Here is a 26,057-nt window from a genome sequence, read left to right on the forward strand (position 1 = left end):
AACCACGAGACACAGATGAATTAAAAAGTCACGTGTCGATGCAGATAAATCTTTATAATGCAAATTTTACATTTTGCAAAGTTTTCCACTTCTGTTTGAGTCCCAAAAACACTCAGCTGAGTGTTGACGTTTTAATTTATTAAGTTTTATTTCAGTTTCTAAAACCTCCCGATTATTATGTCACATTCCACTGGCACTGTGCCGTTACCTAGCAACCATTGCCATGCCAAGCCCCGTTACCTGGCAACCACTGCCAAGACAAGCCCTGTCACCTAGCAACCACTGCCAAGCCCAGCCCCGTTACCTGGCAACCACTGCCAAGCCCAGCCCCGTTACTTAGCAACCACTGCCACGCCCAGCCCCGTTACCTGGCAACCACTGCCAAGCCCAGCCCCGTTACTTAGCAACCACTGTTAAGCCGAGCCCCGCTGTCTAAAACCTTAGGTTTCATAATTAATAATTTAGTTATACATTGTTCTGACAATTAATCAGTTAATAACATAAAAATAGCTGCTTTCTGCAGATTTTTCATTATTAGCATTCATTCTTGTTATGAAATATTAGGAATATGTTAAAAGATGCAAGAAATAAAAAATACTTCAGTCCCTTCTTTAAATAAGGAAATAAACATTTTATTGCCTAAAATGACATAACAGCATTTATGAATAATCTGCTGATTATTTTCCTGGATTAACTGATTAATAATTGCTTAATGAGAGATTTATTTACAGAATTTGAACCAGGTGAAGCTAAATGGATTCCACTTTAGTTGTTGGTTTAACATATTTACAGAAAAAAGTTATCTCAAATGGTAAAAGTCTATATTTTTGTAAATTTTTGCTTAATTACTCTCTGAATGTGTTGTTTTTTTAGTCTGTATACTTCACTTAACGATTAATCAATTACTAATTTACTTGATGGTTATTTTATTAATCGATTAATCACGATTAATCGATACACCTCTAGTTTGTTATGCATAATTTTAGGAGTCTCACCATCAGACTTTCTCCTCCTCCTTACCTGGCTTCAGCTGCTCCAGCTACTCACTCCTCCACATATTCCTCCTGCTCTGCCTCCTCCTTCCTTCCCTCCGTCTGCAGCCGACTCCTCGCCGATCTCCACATCAGGATGTCCAGGAAAGCCCTCACCGTGTTTTTGTGTGTGGTGAGGAGGAGGCGGCGGCGTGGCTCCTTCAGGGGCCGCTGTGGTGTTAATCTGCAGCGCTCACTTGGAGTTAGGCTTGTTTGTGGGTCCTCTCTGTTGCACCCTCTCTGTTACGCGCCGCCCCAGGGAATGCTGCAGGGTTGAAATTTAATCTTTGACCCTGATCCAAGAGTGTCGCTAACCCCTCGCGCTCCCAGTCCTCACCTTTGCTGTCTGAAAATGTCAGCCTGTTAAATCTACTAAACATACTGTACATGGTGAGTGCATGAATAGTGTACATATCTGCATGACAATGATAATGTTTTTGACTATCATTGATATTTCCTACTGATAATGTATATTATTTTCAAAAAATACTTGTTAATGTTCTGTATAACATTTTTAGATTTATTTAAGTATTTTTTTATTTCCTGCCAATTATTTATATTATTAAAACATGCATGTTGTAGATGGAATTAATTAAAAACAATGTATTTGTTTTATTTCCTGCTGAATATTTAAAACATACATGTAATACAAAACCTAATGTTCTATCTGACATTATTTTGAGATTTATCAATTAAAAATGTATTCAAATTGTTTTAAAAAAATACTTGTAATTCATAACTTATTGGTCTGTATAGCATTTTAAAAAAATTAAATTTAAAAATATATATTTTTATTTACTGACAAATGTTCATATTATTTAAAATATATATGTTGTAATTCACATTTTAATGTTCTGTGAAACTTTATTTTGAGATTTAATTAATCTAAAAATATATATTTTTTATTTCCTATTGAATATTTATATTTAAACAGTACATGTTCTACTTCACAACTTAATGTTCTGTGTAATTTTATTTTGAGGTTGAAATGATTTATTAAAAACAAATATTTATATTATCTTAAAAAAAACTCTTTAAAATCAATTAAATGTTTCTTTTTTACAGTGTAATGTCAGATATAGTTACGTTTATGATTGCATGAATAAAGTAACTAAGGTAAATTGTCATCAAGATCCCGTATGTAGCAGTAAGTTGAGCTTTCCATGAATTGTTTGGGTTTTGCTGCGAATTGCTGAATTTCCGATCGTTTCCTGAACACCTGAACGCCTCAGAGCAAAACGAGTTTTTTGTGGGACTTTGAACTTTACAAACACTTGGTGGCAGCTGCGCAATATTTGACAAAGCAGAGGACTTAGACGTGCAGTCAGCTTAAAACTTTGATCAAATAATAACTTGTGGTGTTTTGCAGATAAACGCTGCGCACTGCCTGACCGTTTTGGCGCACCAAAATGCCGCTGCGCTACCAAAACAAAGTGGTTATTGTCACTGGAGGGTCCAAAGGCATCGGCAGAGGGATTGTCAAAGCGTTTGGTTTGTGGATATTTGTTTTTACGTTGTGTGTTTGCTAAGATTACAAAAAAGAAATGGAGCACTGATTATTTTTGCGTCTCTTTTTTTAGTGGAAAATGGAGCCAAAGTGGTGTTTTGTGCAAGAGGAGGTCGGTGCAAAACTGCAAAATACGTAAATAAAACACACAGTAACGCCAACAGGATGTGTCACCGTGTGTTGCAGCTGCAGCAGGTGAAGCTCTGGAAACGGAGTTCAACACGCTGGGACCAGGCGCGTGCAAGTTTGTGGAGTGTGACGTCACCAAGGAAGACCAGATCCAGGTAAAGCGATGAAGATGCAAACAGTCCCATTTCTTACACTAAGTCAATAAGCTGTTTTCTTAATTAATCGTTAGATGAGCGCAGTCTCACCACAGAGTATTAAGAAAATAATAAAGTCATAAAATTACAAGAATAAGGTAATTTTATTTATATAGGATATTTTCAACAACAAGGCAATTCAAAGTGCTTTACACGAGTTAAAAGGAAATACAAACAAAATAACAAACCAAAGGAAAGAAAACTAATCTAATGTTGTCCTAAAGTGTGTAAACTAGGTGTTCCTGTTCAGGGTTGCTAAGTATCTAATACCATTTCTAAATAGTGCGAGACTCCTGCCAGCCGTTCACAGAGCGTTCTGCCCTCTCTCTGTTAGAGCAGGCCTTTTATTTGGGAAAACAAGTCAGAAAAGCGAAATCTGGAGGGAACAATCAGTTTTCAGGAGCACAGATATTCAGCACAGCAATCAAAAAGGTTTTAGCACATCACGTCACTACTGATTAACATTAGACTGAATATGTATAAAAATAACACAAAAAATCTCTAACAGACTTTATTGGAGTTTATTCTAGTAACATTTAAATTAAAAAATCAGACTTTTTAAAATCCAATTAATCGCCAGAATAATTGTTCTATTAATCAATTACTAAAAGTAATCCATAATCTTTAGTTGGTGCCATAATGTGCATTTATACGGGCTAATCTTGTGAAAATCTTCTGATGCTAACGGTTATCTTAAGAGGATTCTTTTTATACATTTACTTACGGTTCCCCTCGCTGACAGGATGGCTCTCATCAAGTCCTTTTGTTTTAATATTTTTATTTATTGTACAAACTGTTAGATTGTAATTCAGAAGCCACTTTATTACACATAATTACTAGCTAAAAGGAAAATCAACACACATCTTTCCTTTACCGTTAAGAGGAGTGACAAAGGGAGGCGAGTCTCGATGGAAACGGGAAGCAATAAATTATTAAATACAGATTCTACATACTTTGAGCAAAAATGCTTAAGTTTTATGGATTAAAATACAGATACATGCGGGCCATTTTCTTTTCAGCGGTTGATTGCAGTCACCGTGGAGCTTCATGGACACGTCGACTGTTTGGTGAACAACGCAGGCTGGCGTGAGTCTGTTCCTCCGGAAGACATCGTCAACAGAAAGCGAAAAGTCTGAGTTTGTGTTGCTTTTTAAATGATTTTGTATCTTCCATGTCAGATCCTCCTCACAAACCCATCGATGAAACCACAGCAGAGGAGTTCAGGAATCTGCTGAATCTGAACCTCGTTAGCTACTTCTTAGCTTCCAAAGTAATTTCTGTTTTTACTTTGATTTTTAAGTGCAGAATTAAATAATGTCAAACCATTGTGTTGTGATAATGTACACACTGATGAATACTCATCACAAGATACAATTGATAAAAGTATTTAAATATTGTTGAGCAACTTTTGCCGTCGCCATTTTGCGGACTAGCGGAGTAAGAAGTGTCGTAATTTGCCTACAGCTGACGTAAACTGAAATCTAATTTACATCAGTCTAAAGGCTAATAAATAGATTCATAAACACGAAAATGAACAATATTATATTTATACTTTCAGTGCCTTTTAGTTAGTTTTATAAACCCACGATATGGTTCCAGTTAGTTGTAGTTTTTCCCCATTAATTACTGTTTTTATTTATTTCAGTTCGTGAAATGTTTTCTCAGTTTCAGTTTTTGTTACGGCAAAAACCTTTCCGAAGACTGGGAACTGTTGAAATAGCTACCATTATATTAAATTTGTATCTAATCCAGAATGTTTCTGTTTCAAAAAATAAATAAAATAAAAAGCTAAAACATCATTCTGAATATTTTTCCCTGCAGTTTGCTTTACCGTATCTGCGTCAGCGCCACGGAAACATCATTAATATCTCCAGTCTTGTGGGGACCATCGGTCAGAAAGATGCTGCGCCTTATGTCGCCACTAAAGTGAGTAAAAATGTCAAGATGAAGCTTTTAAAATGCAGTCAGAACTGCTCTGTAATGCACGTCTTTCTCCACAAGGGGGCGATAATCTCCATGACAAAGGCGATGGCTGTGGATGAGAGTAAACACAAAGTGAGAGTGAACTGGTGAGCCAAACCCAACTTCAGCGATATTCCTGTTTGCAGAAGGAAGTTGAACTTTATTTGTGATTTTTTTTAACTCTTCGTATTTTTAAATTAGTTGCTATTGAATATTGTGCTTTAGAGTTTGTATTTTCATGATTTCAGCTATTCTTTAAAATAAATGTTTACGTTTTACTGTAAAGGAAAGAAGGAAAAGGACTTAAATATGTCATAATAAGCACTATGAGATATTTAATCTCGTGAAGATTATATTAGTTACATAAGCATTGAGATGATTTTTATAAATCGCTGCAATGTAAATACTCAAAATTAACAAATTTATCTTCATTATTTAAGAAATTTGATTTCAAAGATGGAATACATGTTTAATCCTTATAAATATCATATAAATGTATGTATTTAAATTTTGTGATATTTATGTACCTGGAAATTTTATATTTATAGTCTAAAAAAATTGCCGTACATTTTTTTTTTGTTAATCTGGAGAACAGCCTAGTTCGGAAAATATTTTAATCTCTTAAAATTACAGAAAGTAGCTGACCTCTATCATTTATTACTTACACAATAATATAAAATAAGTTAAAATTGTCACTAGAAACCAGAAGATGTAAAGTTTTCAAAATGCATTTGTGCTCCTACAAATACCTTTGGTAATAAAAAAAATTATAAATTATAATTTAGTGTCTGACACGTGTTGCAGCATCTCTCCAGGTAACGTGATGACGCCGCTGTGGGAAGAACTTGCTGCGCAGACGGCCGACGCTGCAGCCACCGTCCACGCAGGGGAAAAAGCTCAGGTGAGGTCAGGAGAACACACTCAGTGCTGAACATTCAAGTCTTTTATGTCGGTAACCATAGACTCCTGCTGTTGTGAAGTAGCAGCTGAACTGGATGTTCTGGCTGGCTGGGTTTTGTTGTTGTGGTAATGCAGAATTTGCCTCACTACAACCACTCTGTGAAATGAAACACTTTCATTCTTAGAACCAGCAGGAGGAATTTTACCAACTCTGTTATGATGAAATGCTAATTAGATTAGCACCTGATGAAACTAGTTAATGTTTATTTGAACCGAAGTATTCATAGAGGTCAAGTTCTCATGAAAGATCTGCATTTGTTGTTTCCTGAATCTAAGAACTGTTGAACTTTTCTAAATTTTTATTTAATAAACCAACATTAAATAGTGCACAATTGTGAATTGTAAGAAAACTAAAGTTTTCAAAATACAAACCCAAATCTAAAAAGTGTTTGCTATCCCTCTTTATCCTAAAACCCCTAAATAAATCCAGTTTGTTTATTCAAATATATATGTTTATTGAGATACTTTTGTTTTAGTCTCAGTCACATAAAATCCCTGAAGTTTGTTGTTTTCACATGATGACACATGGAAGAGGTCAAGCACTGAATACAGTGGAAAAACACAAAATCTCACCAAGTATTTTTGTCTAGTCTCTAGTGTAAATATCTCAATACACCTGAAATAAAACAAAACTAACTTAAAAGTAACTTTTCAAATAATTCCTTAATAAAAACTACAAGTTCCACTGGCAGATTGTTTCACTTATAACTTGGGAAAAACGTCTTACCTTAGTACGATAGAGTTTTAGGGCCACAATAAGAAGATAATAAAAAAATCATATGGGAATAATGTATGAGAATAAACTCACAGCATTGTGAGAATAGTACAATAGGATGATAAAGTTGCATAAAAATAGTTGTGCAACAATAAAGCCGTATGACAACGGAGTAAAGTCGCACAATAATAAAGTTGTAGTGTTACGACTTTATTCTCATAATTTGATTTTGTTTGTTAGTATGGGCCCAATACGCCGTCGCACACCAGAAACCAGGCCAAAAATAATTCGTAAGATTTTGTGTTTTTGCAGTGTATTTAGTTTTTTCAGTTGTTAAAAGCAGACTAGGAAACTGTCATCTGAACTTCATGGCATGAACATGTGATTTTTTTCTTTTAAACCTAAATTGTGGAGTTGTCTAAGTTGAGATGTTTTAATTATATGCTAGTTGAGCGGATGTTACAGCTTAGCAGCAACTGTCAGAACGAACAGCTGCAGGCTTCTAGAAACAAGTCCCTGCCGTGTTCATCCCGTTTCCTGTGCGTCTGCTCCTCCAACAGCTGATGGGTCGGATGGGGACGGAGGCCGAGTGCGGGCTGGCTGCTCTGTTTCTGGCTGCAGACGCCACGTTCTGCACCGGCATCGACCTGCTGCTCAGCGGAGGAGCTGAACTCAACTACGGCTTCAAGAGTCAGATCCCATCCTGAGGGTCTCTGACCCCACAGGATTAATGCAAATAACAAAAACAAACACCTTTATTTTTTTGTTAAATAAAAACAGGGTAACAGTGTTGCCCTGTGATGGACTGGCAACCTGTCCAGGGTGAAATGTCTTGCTGGAGATTGGCACCAGCACCCCTCCAAACCCCACTATGGATAACGCTGTAGGAAAATGGATGGATGGATGAAATAAAAACAGACACGTTGGGAATAAAGGAACATAAATATTTTAAGTATTTTGGCATGCAGGTCAACCGTAACACGACCTGCACCCCTCCCCTCCTGAGCGGCCAATCAACAATAAGCAGTTTGACCTACAGTAAACTCTGCTCTTCCTGGCCAATCAGATCCCAGGATTTTGCCACTCCTTCAGTAACTTCCTGAATCCTCATACTGTAATTTATTACTAACGCTTTTGTGTTTAAACGGAGCCAGAAAAAATAATTTAAAAGTTATTAAACCAGAAATTTTTAAAGTGTAATAAAATAGAAATATTTTATTAATACATAATTGTTTTAGTAAAAGTTGTTCTGGAAGGAGTTTGGCGCGTCCGTCTGAGCGGAACTGAATTGGATTTTTATTTGTTTCCACACGGGCGAATAATCTCGGTTTATCAGCGCAGAGGAGATGGCAGCCCTCCGAACGGTGAGTGAGTTCACTGACCGATGTGTCTCTTATCTGTTTACACTAACGACCCGGGTTAAACATTATTTAACTGATCAATAAATCAGTATCCTTAGAGGAGAGGAGATGGACATGACTTGCTGTAGATCGGCTCGTTCCCGCGCCGGGAGTCCGACTGCGGGGAATATCCCTCACCAGACTTCATTTAGAAAAGTTTAAAATAAAGCTTCGTCCTAAAAATAAAAGTGAGAACAACAAACTAAAGGTTAAAAATAAAATTTATAGAGCTGACAACGAATTCGGCGCTTTTGTTTAGTTAATATTTTAACTGTGTCATTTTAAATATATTTTATATTTCTGCACAACTTGAAAACGTGTTTGTTTTTTAGTGACTCGACTCGACAATTTGTTGAAGGTTCATTCAGAATTTTCTTTCTCCATTCAGGCTGTATTTGCTTCCCATACTTGCTAAAATAAAAATGCAACAACGTTTTCCCTTTTTGTTGTTGTTTTTGCATGATTAAGTCATCAATTTTACTATTTTTGTCAGATTTCCTCCGTTTCCAGGCTTATCATCAGATTTATAGCTTTGTGTTAACTCCCATCAGATGAGGCAATAAAGACAAAACTTGCATCATCCTTTCATCATGCATATAATTACTGCATTTCTCTCTAGAATTAGACCTCTGCTGGAGAACTGAATGGATCACACTCTGACCTGGCATTCCTAAAACCATAAGGAGGAAATTGTTCTGTTTGTCCATGTAGGTTGTTGTATTCTTGAGCTTGTAAAAGGCGGTCTTAATCTTTTAATAACTGAATGACATCATCAGGTTGCGCGTAGATCATTGCGCAATACTTTAAAGCACTGGCCATTTAAAAAAATAATAAAATCTTCCAAAAATGGAAAACAGAAACTTCATCTTTTTTAAGTATGTTTTGCTTTCAGATTCATTTGAATGTAAATAAAGCCAAAAGCACCCAGTTACTTTTACTCCAAAGCCAACCTGGCTAAATAAATTAAGAGTTTTAGAAGAAAAATCTGCATTAATTTCCCTTTAAGTTAGATCCTAAAACAAATCTATCAATAAAAATTGATGTATAGTCATATTTCACTGTCCTTTGGTTAGTTTTTTGAAGTGAACTAAACTACAGGCTGGGTAAGAGCTGCAAGAATAAGCAAATATTGAAAAAAATACTCAACAAAACCTGTTATGCAAGAGCTAAACTGAGTTTCTGACTATATAAGCAGTGAAGGATAAAAAAAGCTTGTGTGGGTTTAAACTTGTTGCATTAATCACTAAAAATGTGTCAAATCTGACACATTAGTTAAGTTTTGTAGGAATAGCCCATTAGTAGCATATTGTCCCATTTCACATGTCTAATTATACAGTTATAAATGTTATATATTGTGCAGATTAGCTTGGTTTCCATTGATTTATTGTCAGTGCATCCACGGCGGCCATCTTGCTTGACAAACATGTTTTACTGCTTCTATTTATTTGAACTTTGAATCCAGGTTAACTCTATGACAGAGTATTCAATTAACAAGAATAAATTTGTAATATTAGGAGATTAAAGTCGTAACTTTATGAGAACTTCAAAATAAAATGTAAAATGCGTCTGATCTGGATAATTTATATTTTTTCTCATTAAAGCAACTTTTTTCTCGTAATTTTAAGATGTTTTTTTTCTGGTAAAATTGTTTCTTATCACTATATTCTCGTAATTAAACAAAATTCTCATATCCTGGATTCTGATACTCTGTATCACAACTCACAGGCATGATAGAAATAAAAGACACTTTTAAAAAATATTTTTTGTCATTTCAAAGCAAGAAATTTGATTCAAACAAAATAAATCTGACATTTTCTCATGCGGCTCTGGTTTCCTGTCCTGGAGATAAACTGAGGACAAAGTGTCAGCCATTTTGTTTCTTGATTAATTGGACAGAAAGCTGCAGGTCGCCTAGTAAAAACCTCTGAGTCTTTGTCGTTTGGTCTGCAGGCGCTCCATGCACGACTCCTTCAGACTCTCCCCTTCTCCTTCGGCGCCCTGCGATTCGCCAGCTCCTTTAAGGTAATTAGGAAACTCCAGTCGGGTAAGACCTGCACAGGCATCCTCTGGGAAAAAGAAGCTTCCTCATGTTTAAAAACTATTTCCTCCTCTCACCTGTTCTCTCCTTTTCCTGTTTTTGATTATTTAATCCAGTTTAATTGAACCCAAACCAGTCAGAACCGAAGCCAGGGGAGTCCAAAGTGACAAAATGTTGGCAGCAACACCAATTATTTGTTTTTAAATTGCCACATTTCTTGTAAGAATCACATCAGACAGCTTTTACTTAAAAGCTGCTTTTAATGAGTTTATTAAACTTTAAGCAGTTTCAAAGAAAGTGGCCTAAATCATGACTTTATTGCTCAAAATTTTGTTCTATTTTTTTTTCCAATTGATCCCTTGAAAATTTGCTAAATTTCTTATGAGGCAAACCTGCAAAACTTACATCTGTAATAATTTCCAACAACTAACCTGACTATTTTTAGTGAAAATATTGCCTACTTATTTCATTATTACACTTCTTACCAAGTACTTTTTGTCCAGTTTCTAGTGCAAATATCTTTGTCCACTTGAAACAAGAAAGCTAAGAAGGCGTATTAGTACCAAAACAAGTACATTTGCGAGAGAAAAAGTACAAATTTTGAGATTAATCTCAGAAATTTCTGAATTTTGGAAACAAAATTTCCAAGTTGTTTGCAACAACTTGGAAATTTTTGAGCTTGAAAAGTAAATAAATTAAAAGAAAAATAACTCAAATTTTTGAGAAAAAATACTTCAGAATTTCTTATTTTCAAACAAATTGGTCGACTTTCGATCAATTTGTCAAAAGTCAAAGAGAAAAATCTAAATTTCTGAGTTTTTTCTAGCAAACTTTTGACTTTCGGAGCTCAGAAATGTCAATATTTTTCTCTAAAACGTTTCTGAAATTCATCTCAAAATTTGAGTTTTGTGGCAGAAATGTAATTTTTTTTCTGTCAACAGTGGCTTTAAGACACCGTCGTATAAAAGTGACATGGAAGTAACTTTTCAACAACATATGTTTGCTTAGTTTAGGTAAATAATTCCTTAAAATGGAATCTTGGCAGATTATTTCACTTACATTTTTCATGTTTTAAATGGAAACAAAAACTGCCAGTGGAACTCGTACTTTTCAACAATATTAAGGAATTATTATCTTAAAACAAGCTCCTATTATTTTTGCTGGAAAGTTACTTGTTAGTTAGTTTTGTCTTATTTCAAGTGAACTAAGATATTTGCACTAGAAACTACACAAATATACGTAGTGAGATGTTTTTCTGCAGTGTGAGAAGGTAAAGACATTTGTTTGGCCCTGAAATCCTTTTAACGTGACGATTTTGGCCTTTCTGACCAGACGCTCGGACGCCCCTGTCTCAGGCTGACTCCGTTATAATCCTGTATCTCTGATGTGTTTGTGTGAAGCATGCTCTATCAATACCTGCTCAAAAACGATCACTGTCTTCCTCGTGGCTTCGTCTTTCTGCTCCGCTCTGCTCTCGTCCGTCCTCTCCCTCCGGTCCGCCTCCAGGCCGCAGACCTCACCATCGAACGCAACCCGGAATGCAAACCCAAGCCCGACCCGTCCGCGCTGATGTTCGGAAAGCACTTCTCCGACCACATGCTGACCATAAGCTGGTCCGAGAAGGACGGCTGGGACGCGCCGCAGATCAAACCCTTCCAGAACCTGTCTCTGCACCCGGCCTCCTCCGCCCTGCACTACTCCGTAGAGGTAAGGCAAATAAACATGGACGAAAACTGATCATGGATTTTCATCCTAAATGTTTATTTTTTGGTCTTTTTGTTGTTTTAGCTGTTTGAAGGCATGAAGGCGTTCCGTGGCGTCGACAACCACATCCGTCTGTTCAGGCCGATGCTGAACATGGAGAGGATGCATCGCAGCACAGAGAGGAGCTGCCTTCCTGTGAGTCTCTGCACTGAAGGGTCATCCAGCCGTACATCCAACCGTACATCCAACCAACTAGGAAACCAATCTGATTAGTAATCTGAATTATCTTAAGGATGATCCTCTGCTGTGTTTTCCATTCCAGCTGTTTGATAAAACCGAGCTGCTGCAGTGCATCAAGAAGCTGGTGGAGGTGGACCAGGACTGGGTTCCTTTCTCCCAGGACGCCAGCCTCTACATCCGACCCACGTTTATCGGCACTGAGGTGAGTTTGGTGATCCGTGAACAACCCCCGCTCTGCCGTCTGCCTTTCTGACGGCGTCCTGCTCCCCGTCCAGCCGTCTCTTGGCGTTTCTCGAGCCGGAAAGGCGCTGATCTTCGTCATCATCGGCCCGGTGGGACCGTACTTCGCCACGGGTTCCTTCAACCCGGTGTCTCTGCTGGCGGATCCGGCGTTCGTCCGAGCTTGGAAAGGAGGAGTCGGGGAGTACAAAATGGGAGGGTGAGTTTTTATCCTCCTCTTTCACGCTACCTTCCAGTTGTATGCAGAAAATGGGAAATTCCAACTTCACAGTTGGGTGAAATCAACGACAGAGTATTGGGACGTTGTAGATAGAAAAAAAAGGAAAGGAGGAGTAAGATCAGAATTTTTCTCTAAAAAATAAATGTAATAAACTTTTAGAAAAAGGAAATTTGACTTTGGAAAGTTAAAAATTTTATCAAAAAATCTTAAATTTTGAGATATTAGAAATTTCTGTTTCAAAAGTCAGAAGTTTTTTATTTTTATGCAGAAATATCCATATTTTTTCAATCAAATGTCTAAAATTGATTTCAAAATTTGAGTTTTCAAACTGAAATTTTTAAAGAAAGTTTTTAAGATTTGACTTTCAAAAGTTGAAAAATTTACTTTGAGAAAACAAGTATTTACAAATAATGTTTTAGTTATTAATAGTTATTAATTAATAATAAATTATTAATAATTTAGCATATAATGAAAAGTCTATCACTTTGCTCTGATGTTCTTTTTAAGAAATTGCCACTTATCAATTAGTTTATTGATAAGATGGACCAACTTCAGATTAACTCAGTAATTGATAACGTTAATCTGTAATCTGAACATTTCTCTGTATTACATGGGCAGAACGTTAATCTGAGCCTTTATCTCAGATCGTTAAAGTCTCTAAACGTCGCCTCGACTTTCAGTCGGGAGTTTTCCGTTTCCGTTCGGTTCCTCTGATCTGGAGTCAGTCTGACGGTCGTTTCTCCGCCTGGAGGCTTTTTGCTCCTCGCTTCCTGCAGTCGCTCAGGCCTCCATGTGACTCTGCTCGTTCAGCTGCTTCGCTCCCAGATTGTTACGTAACCGAACGCCGGCTCCGCTCCCATCAGAAGGTGGGGAATGTGTCCGCCCCAAATCCAGATTTAGCAGCTCTCATCAGCCGGGGGAGCAGAAAGGGATTCAGCTCTGGGTATCGCTGCGTTTACACGGTTATTTAACACAGACATGCAGCTAAAACTACAGCTGCAACTGAAAATGATCCTGATAATTGATTATTCTGGCCAGAAAACTGCAGCTGTGAATATTCCAGCTGTTATAATAGAAACCTCTGTGTGTGTGTGTGTGTGTGTGTGTGTGTGTGTGTGTGTGTGTGTGTGTGTGTCCAGGAACTACGGGCCGACCATCGCCGTGCAGACGGAGGCGCTGAAGCAGGGCTGCCAGCAGGTTCTGTGGCTCTACGGCCCGGATGAGGAGATCACCGAGGTCGGCACCATGAACCTCTTCATCTACTGGACCAACACTAAAGGAGGTGAGACGCCTGCTGACCCCTCATGCTGGATCTATTGACTATTGGTGGAAATCGATCAGCTGTTTGTGTGTCTGCAGAGAGAGAGCTGGTGACGCCTCCTCTGGACGGCATTATTCTGCCAGGAGTGACCCGGCAGTCGCTGCTGGACCTGGGCAGAACCTGGGTGAGAAGACAACATCCTCCTCAACAAAAAGTCCAGTCAATGCAAGCTGGAGCTTTATTTAGCTTCCAAACTGCAATTCAAAAATGAAACAGTTGGGCCCGGAGACTTTTCAACTGTTACAAAGTATTTAACGTTTTATCAAGAAACTTTTACTGAAAAACCAACTTTGCTGCACCAACCAGCTTTGATTCTTTCTGCAACTTGGATAAATATAGCAACAAATTTGAAAGAAAGTGACAAAAATCCTGTTCTTATTACTGAAAATAAATGTATTCAATTGAGCCCAAAAGGAGCAGAAAGCTGCATGTCTTTAATTTACAAACATGCAAAATCTTCTACAGTGTCTTAGGGCCACAGTAGAAAAAAGAAAATTTCTGGCAACAAACTAAAATAATTTTGAGTAATCTAAGAATTTTTTTGAAGAAAAAAAAAATTAGATTAATATAAAAGATTTTCTACAAAATTTCTAAATTTCAAATGTCAAAATTTTTAGATTAATCAGTCAGAAATAAAAAAAAGTGGACATTTCTGAGCTCAAAAAAGTTTGTGAGAAAAATCTGAAATTTTGAGTTTAATTTGAGAAATTTTCAAGAAAAAAATTTAACATTTTAAAAGTTTGTGAAAAATATTTCATAAAATTTTAGATTAATCTCAGAAATTTTGAGAAAATTCACCGACATTCCTGAGATCCAAAAGTCAGAAATGTTTGACTTTTGGATCTCAGATTTGTTTTTTTCTATAAATTTCTGTGATTAATCACTAAATTTCTGAGTTTTTGGTGGACATTTAGTTTTTTTGTGCCCATCTGTTAGGGCCTTAATACACAGTCGTAAAAATCTCTTTCTAGTTTTGGACCTACAATAAATATCAGGCTTCTTTATTTGGTTGAATTTATGTTTTTATTTTTGCCTGCAATAAATTTTGAGTCTATGATGTTGGCCCATGTAGCAAAATGTTTGTCCTAAATAGAGTAAATTAATTCACATTCTGTGTGTTTTTGTGAAATTCTCCATAACCTACAGTCTTGGTGGATAATAACAATATTCCTCGTTTTTCTTGTTTGTTTCTGTCAGGGCGATTTTAAAGTGACGGAGCGAAAGATGGGGATGAAGGAGCTCCTCCAAGCTTTGGATGCTGGAAGAGTTCTGGAGGTTTTTGGAGCCGGAACCGCCTGCGTCGTTTGTCCCGTTGGAAGCCTCCTTTATAGAGGAAAGGTACGTAAAATTTTAAAATGTTCTTGGTTTTTACTTTCGGTCATTCTTTGGGCCAGATTCTTTGCATTTCTTTATTTTTTCCAGACTTATCAGATCCCTACAATGCAGAACGGTCCAGATCTCGCAAAGAGATTCTACAAGGAGCTTACTGATATTCAGGTAAGATCGTCAGGCTTCATTCAACCACTAACAAGCAATTTAACCAGACATTTAAGCCAGAAGAAGCAAAAGAATCAAATATAGACTTCCACAAGTATATTTCTTCCTCTCAAAGTTGCTCATTTTAAAGCAAAGTGAAACTAATCACAGCTAGGTGGGTAAATGTTTGGTACGTGGACCAAAAACGGGAGTAATGTTTGAGGAGGCTAATGCTAGCTGCTAGTATTCACAAGCTAGCTTTTTTGTACCATTTATCGCCATTAATAAGCTTTCTGAACTTTCAAATGAATAAAAAAAATAACTTTTGGTTTTAAATATGAATCGTTTTAATCAAAATAAACACTCACCTGACTGTTTTCCTCTCCCAGTACGGACGCAAACCAAGCGAATGGGCCCCAGTGGTTGTTTAAACAGCCGTCGGTTTTTAAGTCCTGTGATTCCAGTTTGATCGACCAGCTACTGCACTCCTCTGCCCACATCGACCCCTGACACGAAAACGGTTGGAGTTTTGAATGTAAAGTATTAATACATCAAGCACCTAGATGACAAAATATAAAGATTTGATGTAAAGTATTAGCGTAAGGAGTCTGTATAAGTACCAAACACCCATTGTGATCTTTGCTGTCAGCACAAACGGACACATCTGTGTTTAAAAAGCAGCTACATATTCAGTGTAGGACCTGCAGGCCAGCCTCTGCAGAATGCACTATAAATCCACTGTAGAACATGTTTAATTGTTACACCTGTGTGAGGACGAACCGTTACTGATCCAAGCCACTCAGCCGTCACGGAGGTGAAACGGCGCCCTCTGGTGGTGGGAAGCACAGCCGTAGAATAGACCTGAACGCTGGCTGTTACTCCTGTACTAGTTTGTGTTTTTATGAGAACAATGTAAAGTTCCAGATTGTGTTTAGAGGCTTTAAATTATTGTACCTTGTGTTGATGTGAAATCTGGCCAGCTGTCTTCCAAAGTATCATGTTGCTGTATTCTCCTTTTAAATGTTTTGTTTCTGAACGGTATGTATTTGTTCACATATTGCTCTCTTGTCTCTTTTCCTTGAAGTGCCTGACCGCCGTCGGTTAGCTTGTCCTTTTCATGTTCATTCTGTATGGGATGTAGCTGAAAACAATTCATCTTAGTTTTATTTTCAACATACTGTTACTTTTATTCGGTTTTTACAATAAAATTTTATTTGAGGTTTAGTGGTTGTCTGGTTTTTTTTCTTCAGATAAAGAAAAACTACTGTTTTAGGAATGCTAACAGTAGTTCCAATCGACTGACGAATGAGATCCGTTTAATCCTCTTTCATTTTTGCAGTTTGGCCGCCATCCAGTAGAGGGCGCCTCTAGTTATCCGTAAGTGGAGCCATTTATACAGAGTTAAAGATGGCGGCCATAAAACGGTCCAAACAGGCTCTGATATGAGATGAGAAATTTAAGTTTCACTTTTATAATGCTCATTTTGCCCTTTAGGTCATCAGAAGACGGTCATACAAGAGAAAACCCAAGTTTTAAGAAAATAGTCAATTAATTAATTAATCGTTAGTTGATCAATAAGAGTAATCAACTTTAAATCTTTAATCTACAACTTTCATCCTCTATAAATGGCTCTCAAAAACTTTGGCTAAACTGACAGAGAATCAACTAATGTTTTTAATTAAACAAACATGTAGATTTTAGCTGTTTTTCTGTTGGTTTTTTCATTGAATAATGCATTGGTGTTCCAAAACAGAATTACACTGAAAGTACAAATAATATTTATTCAGACCTATTTTAGTTAACATCCAATAGAAGAAAATATATCCATCCTATTTTATTTATTTTGCAAAAGTTTTATTTTAAAACCTAAAAATATCAGAAAATGGTGGTTCTTTAAAAATGATAACATTACTTAAGTTTTCCTCAAAAAGCCATACTGCATTTGTACGGAGCCCTACAGGGGACAAGGGGGCTCCGTAGTACTCTGTACAAGCTGGACTGATGGCCAAAATGTCTCGTTTTTTGTAGAGGTTGCAGCCTCTGCTCCAGACAATACATGTTCCCACAAGGGGGCGCTGTTGCTGACAAGCCATGAAACATTTCCTCTTTGATTCCACGATTATTACATAGAAATTTAATGATTATATTGGATTTTATCACTTTTAGATTCAATAATTAATACATTTATAGTCACACTGATATTTTAGGGATTAAAATGTTAGATTGATACAAATATAAATAAACTACAACAGGAATCAAACTGCGACCTTCATGAATAAATAGGGGTCTGGTCAGTACGGAAAGCTCAACAAGGTAAAAATAAATCCAAAACTTTAAGGAATAATAAACTGAAGAAAAACACAACCGAACCTTATTTAACCAAGCTGGTTCAAACTTTAATATTCTTCTTCAAACCTTCTTGTTTACATTTGATAAACAAGAAATGTAAATCTGAGCGATTTTGGAAATCTCAGATTTCCAAAATCTGAGAGACAGCGTAAATATTCTGACAAAGCAGAATTACATTAAAATATATTTTTATATAAACCAGTCCATCAAAACTCATGTCAAACTATTAATGTTTTATTATTGTAGGACCATTATTAGTTTATTTTAGGTCGATGAAAATGTTTTTGCAGCTTGGGTCAGAGTACGGTACATGGACCTTATTAAAGTTATTAAAATATATATTTTCCCAGATAATCTTTTTATGATACGATACGAAACAGTAAAAACATTCACTTTTTTAAAGTAAATCAAATGGGGGAAAACAGTATTTCTAGGTGTCTGTGATTTCCCACATGATAATTTAATGTGAAAGACAAATATTTGCATGTGTGCACATATAGGGCTGAAATGATTAATCAATTTAAATCATCAATTAACTTAGAAATCAATTAATTGCTAACTGGAGTATACAGAAAAAAAAGTCCAATTACTGAAAGAAGAATATATCCAAGGCAGTAATTAAACCTAAACTGTACAAAAAAATATTTAAGAAACTAAAAAAAAACACATTTGTCAAGTGGCATTTTTAGCTTCACCTGATTCAAATTCTGTAAAAATCCAAATGTTAGTCAGTTAAATCAAAAATTAATCAACAGCCCGACTGACGTTAAGGGAAGCAGAAAGGGCTGAGGTTTTCACATGTATTGTATCCTTTGCTGCAAATGATCAAGCATTCACAAAAGACTGCTACATTATAATTTTTAAGCAATAAAATATTTAATTTATTCTTTAAAAATTGAGTTGAATTGATTATTTGCATTTTTTTAATGCAGCGGTCCAAAGTTCTTGCCCTGTCAAATTTAAACTACTGACAGGCCACAAAATTCATTAAATTAGAAATGCAAAAAATTGTTTCCTGTGATTTTTTTATTTACCTGCTTAACAGTAAACATTTTTAAAAATTAAATCTGTATATAATTGTTAAAAAATTTTAGTAATTCTTATTAGAAAAAAATTAAATCAATTGTTTTCTGTTTTGTTTGTTTTCACCATTCTTGATTGTAATCAAGGACCAAACACAAGCATTTCAATGTTTTATTGTATTTCTAATATTGTTTAAAGAACTTAAGTGGTTAAATGAAAAATTAGCATTATGTGTCCATTTTTTTACCCGATTAATCGTGTAAATATCCGATTAATCGTCTGAATAATCAATTAATCGTCTGAACAAAAGATTACTAAGATAGTCGTTTGTTACAGCCCTAACATAGATGTATATATATGCGATAAAACTTGCACTAATTTTCATCTGGAAATCTAAATTTCTTTGATTTTCCAGTTATGCACCGTTCACCATTCCGATTATTCCCAATACAACAGATAGAGCAGAGTTCGGCTGAGGTCCATCAGAAACAGAGTCCAGATGTTTCTCAGAGGGCTGGCGGTCAGTTCGGTTCTGGAGCAGCTGGTTCTACTCCTCCTCCTCTCCAGGCTCTGGGGCGGCGCTGCCGAACAGCGCCAGGGTCTGCTGGCCCACCGGGTTGTACAGGAAGGCTTCGATCTCGCCGCCACCGTTGCCGTTTTTCTGGAAGTGGATCTCCAGCATGTCCTGCATCGTCTCCCGGTCCATGACGTCCGGGATTCCCGTCAACAGGACGGTCCGAGGGCACATAGAGGTCCGGGTCTGGGAGGTCCGGAGGACACAAAGACAAAAATTAGAGAGAGAATATGGAAGAACATCAGTGCTACTGAAGAAGAAAAAAAAGAAATTTGACTTTTTCTCGGAATTTGGATTTTTTTTTTCCAAATTGACTTTCTAAAAAAAAAAAAAAAAAAAAAAAAAAAAAAGGGTTTTTTCCATAGAATTCTGACTTTTGTCTCGGAATTTTTACTTTTCCCATAAATCTAACTTTTTCAGAGAGTTATTGTTTTTTCTGTAAAAATTAATTAAGAAAAATGATATATATATATATATTTTTTTAAGGAAATAACTTAGAAACAAGTCAAAAAAATCTGAGTTTTTCTCTGAATTATTAGTTTTTATCTGAATTTTGACATAAAAAAATCTGGCTTTTTAGAAAAAAATAGGAAAATTCTGACTTTTTCTCAATTCTAAAAAAAAGTGACTTAAAAAATCCAACTTAGAGAAAAGCCATTAAATTTTGAGTTTTTCTAAAAGAAAAAAAAAAAAAAAAAAAAGAGTATTTGGTAAAAGTCACTTTTTAGAAAAAAGTCCAAGAATTAAAACTTTTTCTCAGAATCCCGACTTTCTAAAAAACAAATTACTTCCTAAAAATCCTGGCTTTAATCTTGTCATTCTGATTTTTTCCCCTCACCATTTTGAAAGCAAATAACCAAATTTCTTCAGTTATGTTGTATGAACAGTTTCTTTCTTTCTAAATTGTGTTGGTAGGTTTTCTTTTGTAAGACTAGATTTGCCTGATGGTTCAACAATTTGATTTCAATTCTGATAAAAAAAAGTAAGAATTATGAGATTAAAATCAAAATTCAATCAATTTATTTAAATTTTTGTTGGCCTTAATCTTCTTCCGTATAAAGAGTTAAAAATGTGTTTCTGTATTTTTATTTCTGAGTGCGTTTTCCCAATATTTTCTCACCTCCAAGTTTGTGATCTTTCCGTTTACGAAAGGCGTCACTCTCACTATGTGCTTGTTTTTGTTGAAATCTACTTTATGGTGTTCTGTTAGTGCCAAATCTTCTGCAACTGATTGGAGAAAGTTCAGAAGAAGAGTCAGTTTAATGTTTTCTCTCCAACTGTGAAGTCAAAAAAGCAGAAAACATCCATCCTCACTGTTGTTGTTCACGAACGCGATGACCACCGTCCCTGAGTCGGGCAGGAAGTGGCAGGAATCCACCTCGCCACCTCCATGTTTGGACTTGGAGAAGTGGATTTCCAGTTTGTTCAGCAGCATCTCCGTGTCCATCTTGGGCAGGTTGGACACCAAAACCCGGTGAGGACAGATGTCTGTGTCAATCTGCGGTTCAAGCGGTCAGAGGTTACAAATGGGAGCATTTCGTTTCATCGTCGTGGCGACGGATTTTACCTCCACCAGGCTGGGCATCATCAGGTGAACCGGCTGGGCCTCCACCGTGATGTGGCACTCTGCTCCCAGATCCACCTTATGTTTCCTCTTTTCCAGAATATTCGCCGCCACTAACAATCACATGTTAACAAAAATCTCTGGTTAAGTCAAGTTTTAATGCCCATTACACTATTTGCACAGAATCTCTTAGGTAACGAGATTTCAGTCTGGTCACATCAGAATGAGATGTTTTAGGGGCTTCTGCCACTTTAAATCCAAATTAAGCTGCTACTGGCCACGCCCCACAACACAACCTTTACACTCGCACGTGAAAATGGCTCAAAACGTAAATGCAATTAATAATAATAAGCCCCCTATAAGGATCAAATATCTATATTTTTCTACATCTACAGCACAAACGGCAGCAAAAACAGCTGAACAAATGTGCAGGAACTTAGCTTGGGTTGCTAGGTAACTTGCAGAACTCTGCTGAGGTTGCTAGGTAACCTGGAATGTGACTTAACAACATAGAGGTTTTTGAAACAGCTCATTTTTACAATTAACTTATGGCCAAAAGTTCTTTTTAAGAACTAAATGGAAGTAGAAAAATGTGCAAAACGTGAATTTTAAGCCGCTATTGACGTTTATCTTCTCACCGTCCTCCTCCTCGAACGTGATGAGCGCCGTTCCCTCTTCCATCGGGTACCTGATGTGCGGCTTCATCTCAAACTCCTCCGCGTCATCGGCTTTTCCCGTCTTTCCGGAGAAGACGAAATTCTTCTCTGGCATCTTGGAGAACACCTGCGACGGAAAGCTGCGTCATTAGTGGAGACGCTCAGGAAGTCGGGCTGCGGAGGAATCAGAACTTCGCCTACATGCGCTCGCTCCTTCAGTTGGGCGTTTTGGGAATCTTCCTTCTCGAGTTCAGCCTGAAGTCTCTGCAACTCCTCCATGAGTTCGCAGTCCTCCTGCTTCAGGGCGTCCAAGTTGGCCTGAAGTCAGACAAAACACATTCAGGAATATTAGAGCTAATTTCACAAAAAATGCAAAAGTACATAAATTTTGTGTGTTATTAGGATTTCATGTGAATTTTTCGCCCATTCTTCAGTTCAGGCTCCGATTCAGGTCTGGGCTTTTTATATAAATATGAACTTCCTCAAGGCAAACACATTTTTATTTTTTTCTTACAGTCTGTATGAGATGCTGCTTCATATTTAATATCATTTCAGATTTTTTTGTAATTTTTGACCAGATTAACTTAAAAAAAAGAGCTGTTAATGTTACAAGTTAATTTTCTAAGCCACTGTAAAGTAATTATGAGGGATAAATAGATATTGATCAACTGATATTGACATTTGATAATACCACTGCTTTTATGGCAGAAGTTAGCAATAAATAAAAAGAAAGTTTCTGAGATTAATCTCAAAATTTTGGATTTTTTTTTTTCAAAAATTTTTCAACTTTTGAAACAGAAATTTCCTTATTTTTTGTAGAAAATTTCTGAGAAAATTTTTCACATTTTCTGAGTTTTTTTTCTAGAAAAAGTTTAACTTTTCAAACTCAGAAATTTCCCTTTTTTTCTAGAAAATTTTAATAATCTCAAAATTTCTAGTAATTTTCAACTTGAAACTCAAGTTTTGTTTAAAAAATTAAAGAGATTTTTTTTCCATCTACAGATTACTGTGTCTGACAAACTGTTTCATTAAGTTTAGTCATTTTCCATATCCTGTGCACAACTCCTCCTTCTTGAAAATGCCATAAAACTTTAGTTTTTATTTTCCATGCTGTGCTGCAGACAGACGCACTCCAACCTTTTCAGCTGCCATCTGTTCTTTGAAGGAGATCTGGTCTTTTTTCAGACCCTCCATCACTTTTTCTGTGCGCTCCTTGAACTTTTGGGTCATTTCCTGTCGTTCCTTAATGGAGACCTTTAAATCCTCCTGCTCTTCCAGGATCACAGAGTATTTTTTCTGAGGGGAAACGGCAACAATCACTTTTTGGTACATGTGAACGTCTGAAAGCTGTGAAAAGTTTCAATGGAGACACGTTAATGTTTTAGCATTAGCATTGTGCAGAACGGCTTACCTTCAAGTAAACAATGTAAACAGGCTTCAAATAAACCCAGATTTTATGGCAGCAGTTTAAACTCCTCTTAATCCACTACAGGTACCAAGAAGGAATACATTTCTACCAAAAAACTAATACATCTTGGAATTAAAATCTGAGCTCTTAAAGAAAAAATGTTAAACTTTTGGGAATTTTAAAAAAATCAAATATTTTTCGCTTTTTGGATCTAAGAAATGTCAATGTTTTTCTCAAAAGTTTCTGAGATTTATCCAAAACCGTCTTAATTTTTTCTCACAATGTCTTGACTTTTGGATCTCAGAAATTTTCTAGAGAATTTCTTAGATTGACCTAAAATTTTGAGTTTTTTTTCACAAACTTTTGACTCTTAGAGGTGAGAAATTTCCAAGTTTTTCCTCAAAAATTTCAGAGCTGAATCTCAAAATTTTTTTTTTTTTTTTAAATTTTGAATTTTTCTAGGTCATACATTTTCATGTTTTCTTGAAAATCTCAGATTAATCTGAAAATGTGACTTTTTTCAACTTTTTGACATTTTGAGCTAAAAAAGTTTCAATTTTTTTCTAGAGAACATTTTTTATTAATCTCAAAATTCAGAATTTTTTTCTTGTAAATTTTTGACTTTTTGAGCTCAGAGAATTTCCAAGTTTTTTCTGAAAATTTCTGGGATTAAATTAAAAGTTATTTGGTGGAAATGCTCTCCTTCCTTTCTTTCTACACCGGCCCTAAGCGCCTTTGTACAAACATTAGACTGAATATTCACGGAGAAACAATCAGATTTTCAATTTTCAATCAGAAATTCAAACCTCTGTGCTCCTGAGGGATAAATCTGACTAATTTCTCTTTAAAATATCCCAGACACAGGCAAGGAGCTATAGGGGGAGTAGGGGGGCTGCTGCCGCCCGGGCCCAGATGGATGCCCATGGGGGCCCGGGTCTGGAGGTGCCAGGGAGGAATGGTTTCAAGTCACTTTAATTTCTGATTATAGACGAGAAAGTGCACCCTCGCCTGTTCAGAAAGGTGTATGTAACGTTAAAATTACTTTCCCTCAATGGAATATATAGTAGTCAGTCCCAGTGACTGTTTCACTCACGGTTTAGCCGATGTGCTTCCTGGGTAAAAATCAAACGACAAACGCAGCCCAACCCCCCCGCTCAACAGTTTCCAGCAGCGCAGGTGAAACACGTGAGGGGCCCGGTCTGGATGGCAGACCGGACCGACGCCGACTTGTTACGCTAGAGCCCAGACATATTTATCACATCCCTGACTTTCTAACCAAACAGCTAGAAACAGATTTAAAGACGAGCAGCAAAAGCAAATGAGGTGGATTAGCAGAGCTAGCTAACAACATATTTTTTCATCCAGGACATTTTAACTGTCAAATATCATCTCTGCTGCCTGGAAATTGAGATTATAGTAGTCTTCAGTCAGAGGCCTCTTCAGATTCGTTGCAAGACTGACTGCTATTGGAAATCAGTAGATACTTGAGCAATGAGTTACGACATTTAATTCTGCTTTGGGATAAGACCACTAGTTGTTTTCAGCTAAATGTAATTGAAAAGAGGAAAGGTAAGAGAACATTAAACTAAAAATGTGTTGATTTTAGTTGCATAAAATCAGGAAACTGTTAAAACTGGAAATTAAAACTGTAATGAGGAGTTTTTAATCTCAGAAATAGATCTAGTGAAATTAGATGTTTCAGTGAGAGTCTATGCTGCAAAAGATGGGTTTATTTTAAATATTTTCACAAATGTCAGTAAATATGTGTTGTAGTTGTATTTTGCACCTGGTAATCCTTGATTAGAGCCTGGATTCCCTCTATTGTGTCTTCATTTTTGTCAGTCACCAGGGAGAAATCCTGACAAGAGCGAACAAACAGTAAGAATCTGAACACAAACATGAGTTAAATACTGAGTTTTAAATTAAAATGTTCAGTGAATAAACGAGGAAAGCAGTGAAAGGTTGATTCTGGCTAAAAGGGAAACGGAAAGTGTTCCTGCCTTTGATTATATGACAAACAATGACGCAAAGAATCTTAATCTCACCTCGTCTGACGACATGGTGAAAGGAACCTGAAATAATTCAGATTACATGTTTAACAGATTAAAACAGTTCAAAACCGTCACTCAGAGTCAGATCATTACGTAAAGAGGATTTATAAATATGTTTACATGCTGTAAACAAAGAAAGGCGCAGTCAGGTGAACTTTAGAGCCAATCTGGAGGCCAAATTTCAGATAACAGTAAATCTTAAACTTGCAGTAAATCTCAGACTAACAATTTAACTTTAAATCAAAACACAAAGCGACTAAATAAAAACAAATAAATGTATTCATGAGAGAACAGCAGCTCGTTTCTGACCTACCTCTCACCGACGATCTCTGCTCTGCAGTGTTTTATTCTTTCAGTTTCTATTCTCGATCAACAGGAAGAGCAGCAGGTACCGCTTATCTCCACCAGGGGGCGAACAGCTGGAATACATGACGATGTGTTCAGGGGCTGTAGGAATTCCAACACTTTACCAGCACGAACCGCTATTTTAACACCCTAAATCACAGGTGTCAAACTCCAGTCTGGAGGGCAACTGGCCTGCAACTTTTAGATGAGCCTCTGCTGCACCACACCTGAGAATAATTAGGTCATTAGCAGGATTCTGGAGATCTGATCTACACAAGGAGGAGGTAATTAAGCCGTTTCATCCCAGTGTTTTGTACCTGTGGCACATCTAAAAACTGCAGGACAGTAGAGGACTGGAGTTAGGCGCATTTCAGTACATCAGAAAAACAAACAAAAAAATTAGTTATAAAAAATTTACTTTATAGAACAAATTATGTTAATCTTCATGATTACACCTGAAAACTTCAGGTTCAGGTTCTCAGAAAATTAGATTACATGAGAAAAGAAGATGGTTATTTTTAATATTTACACAACTACATGGAAAACTGCTATGGCAAGTTGAGTGGAAGGAAAAAACTAACTGCAACAACAAAATTCAAATCAGTGTGGGCTTCCTGAACAGATCAGGAGCATTTTATGATTTATCTGATTTCATTTTCCTGCCTAAATAACTGAAATAATAAATAAAAAACACTAAAGCCAACTACAATATTCAGTAAACTCAGTAAAAACAATGGCACATGATAAATTTACCTGATTTAAAAACTATTGATTTAAGTGTATCACAATAAGTTTAGTCAGTCTGAATATTTTTTGTTTTATAATCTCATATTTTTTTGCTTATAGAAAGTTCTGAACTTAAATATTAAATAAAAATAAAACAGGAGCCCCAAACAATTATTCAGTTATGATGCACATTACATGGACGCACTTTTCAGTTGGTCCACATT

General features: G+C 36.4%; 3 protein-coding genes across 6 annotated transcripts; 2 read left to right on the plus strand and 1 right to left on the minus strand.

The window, feature by feature from the left end:
- Window positions 1-2,267: 2,267 nt before the first annotated feature.
- hsd17b14 (hydroxysteroid (17-beta) dehydrogenase 14) lies at window positions 2,268-7,310 on the plus strand. Of its 3 annotated transcripts, none has more exons than XM_088007773.1 (9): window positions 2,268-2,522; window positions 2,612-2,650; window positions 2,725-2,822; window positions 3,881-3,947; window positions 4,040-4,131; window positions 4,683-4,787; window positions 4,863-4,930; window positions 5,628-5,729; window positions 7,059-7,147. In XM_088007773.1, the coding sequence occupies exons 1-9, from the start codon at window positions 2,441-2,443 to the stop codon at window positions 7,060-7,062; spliced, it is 657 nt and encodes a 218-aa protein (XP_087863899.1). In that variant the 5' UTR covers window positions 2,268-2,440; the 3' UTR covers window positions 7,063-7,147. The 3 variants fall into 3 exon arrangements, with proteins under 3 accessions (XP_087863899.1, XP_087863900.1, XP_087863898.1); XM_088007772.1 differs by having other exon boundaries at window positions 2,272-2,522; window positions 5,628-5,724; window positions 7,059-7,310; XM_088007774.1 differs by lacking the exons at window positions 3,881-3,947; window positions 4,040-4,131 and having other exon boundaries at window positions 2,271-2,522; window positions 5,628-5,724; window positions 7,059-7,310.
- Window positions 7,230-16,361, plus strand: bcat2 (branched chain amino acid transaminase 2). Of its 2 annotated transcripts, XM_088007771.1 has the most exons (12): window positions 7,776-7,862; window positions 8,518-8,605; window positions 9,849-9,920; window positions 11,443-11,643; window positions 11,725-11,835; window positions 11,963-12,082; window positions 12,156-12,319; window positions 13,480-13,622; window positions 13,700-13,785; window positions 14,859-14,999; window positions 15,084-15,158; window positions 15,527-16,361. In XM_088007771.1, the coding sequence occupies exons 4-12, from the start codon at window positions 11,506-11,508 to the stop codon at window positions 15,566-15,568; spliced, it is 1,020 nt and encodes a 339-aa protein (XP_087863897.1). In that variant the 5' UTR covers window positions 7,776-7,862; window positions 8,518-8,605; window positions 9,849-9,920; window positions 11,443-11,505; the 3' UTR covers window positions 15,569-16,361. The 2 variants fall into 2 exon arrangements, with proteins under 2 accessions (XP_014855661.2, XP_087863897.1); XM_015000175.2 differs by lacking the exon at window positions 8,518-8,605 and having other exon boundaries at window positions 7,230-7,862.
- A 2,305-nt stretch (window positions 16,362-18,666) lies between these two features.
- ifi35 (interferon-induced protein 35) lies at window positions 18,667-25,173 on the minus strand. Its single transcript, XM_015000171.2, has 10 exons — window positions 25,076-25,173; window positions 24,757-24,783; window positions 24,498-24,569; window positions 22,441-22,599; window positions 21,505-21,621; window positions 21,286-21,430; window positions 20,651-20,760; window positions 20,398-20,581; window positions 20,204-20,310; window positions 18,667-19,269 (listed from the first exon to the last, which is right to left on the minus strand). Exons 2-10 carry the CDS (start codon window positions 24,769-24,771, stop codon window positions 19,057-19,059), a joined length of 1,122 nt encoding a protein of 373 aa, XP_014855657.2. The 5' UTR covers window positions 24,772-24,783; window positions 25,076-25,173; the 3' UTR covers window positions 18,667-19,056.
- Window positions 25,174-26,057: the final 884 nt, after the last annotated feature.

Source organism: Poecilia mexicana, unplaced genomic scaffold (assembly GCF_051168715.1).
Source record: "Poecilia mexicana isolate PSO_F unplaced genomic scaffold, ASM5116871v1 scaffold_8, whole genome shotgun sequence".
Taxonomy (NCBI): domain Eukaryota; kingdom Metazoa; phylum Chordata; class Actinopteri; order Cyprinodontiformes; family Poeciliidae; genus Poecilia; species Poecilia mexicana.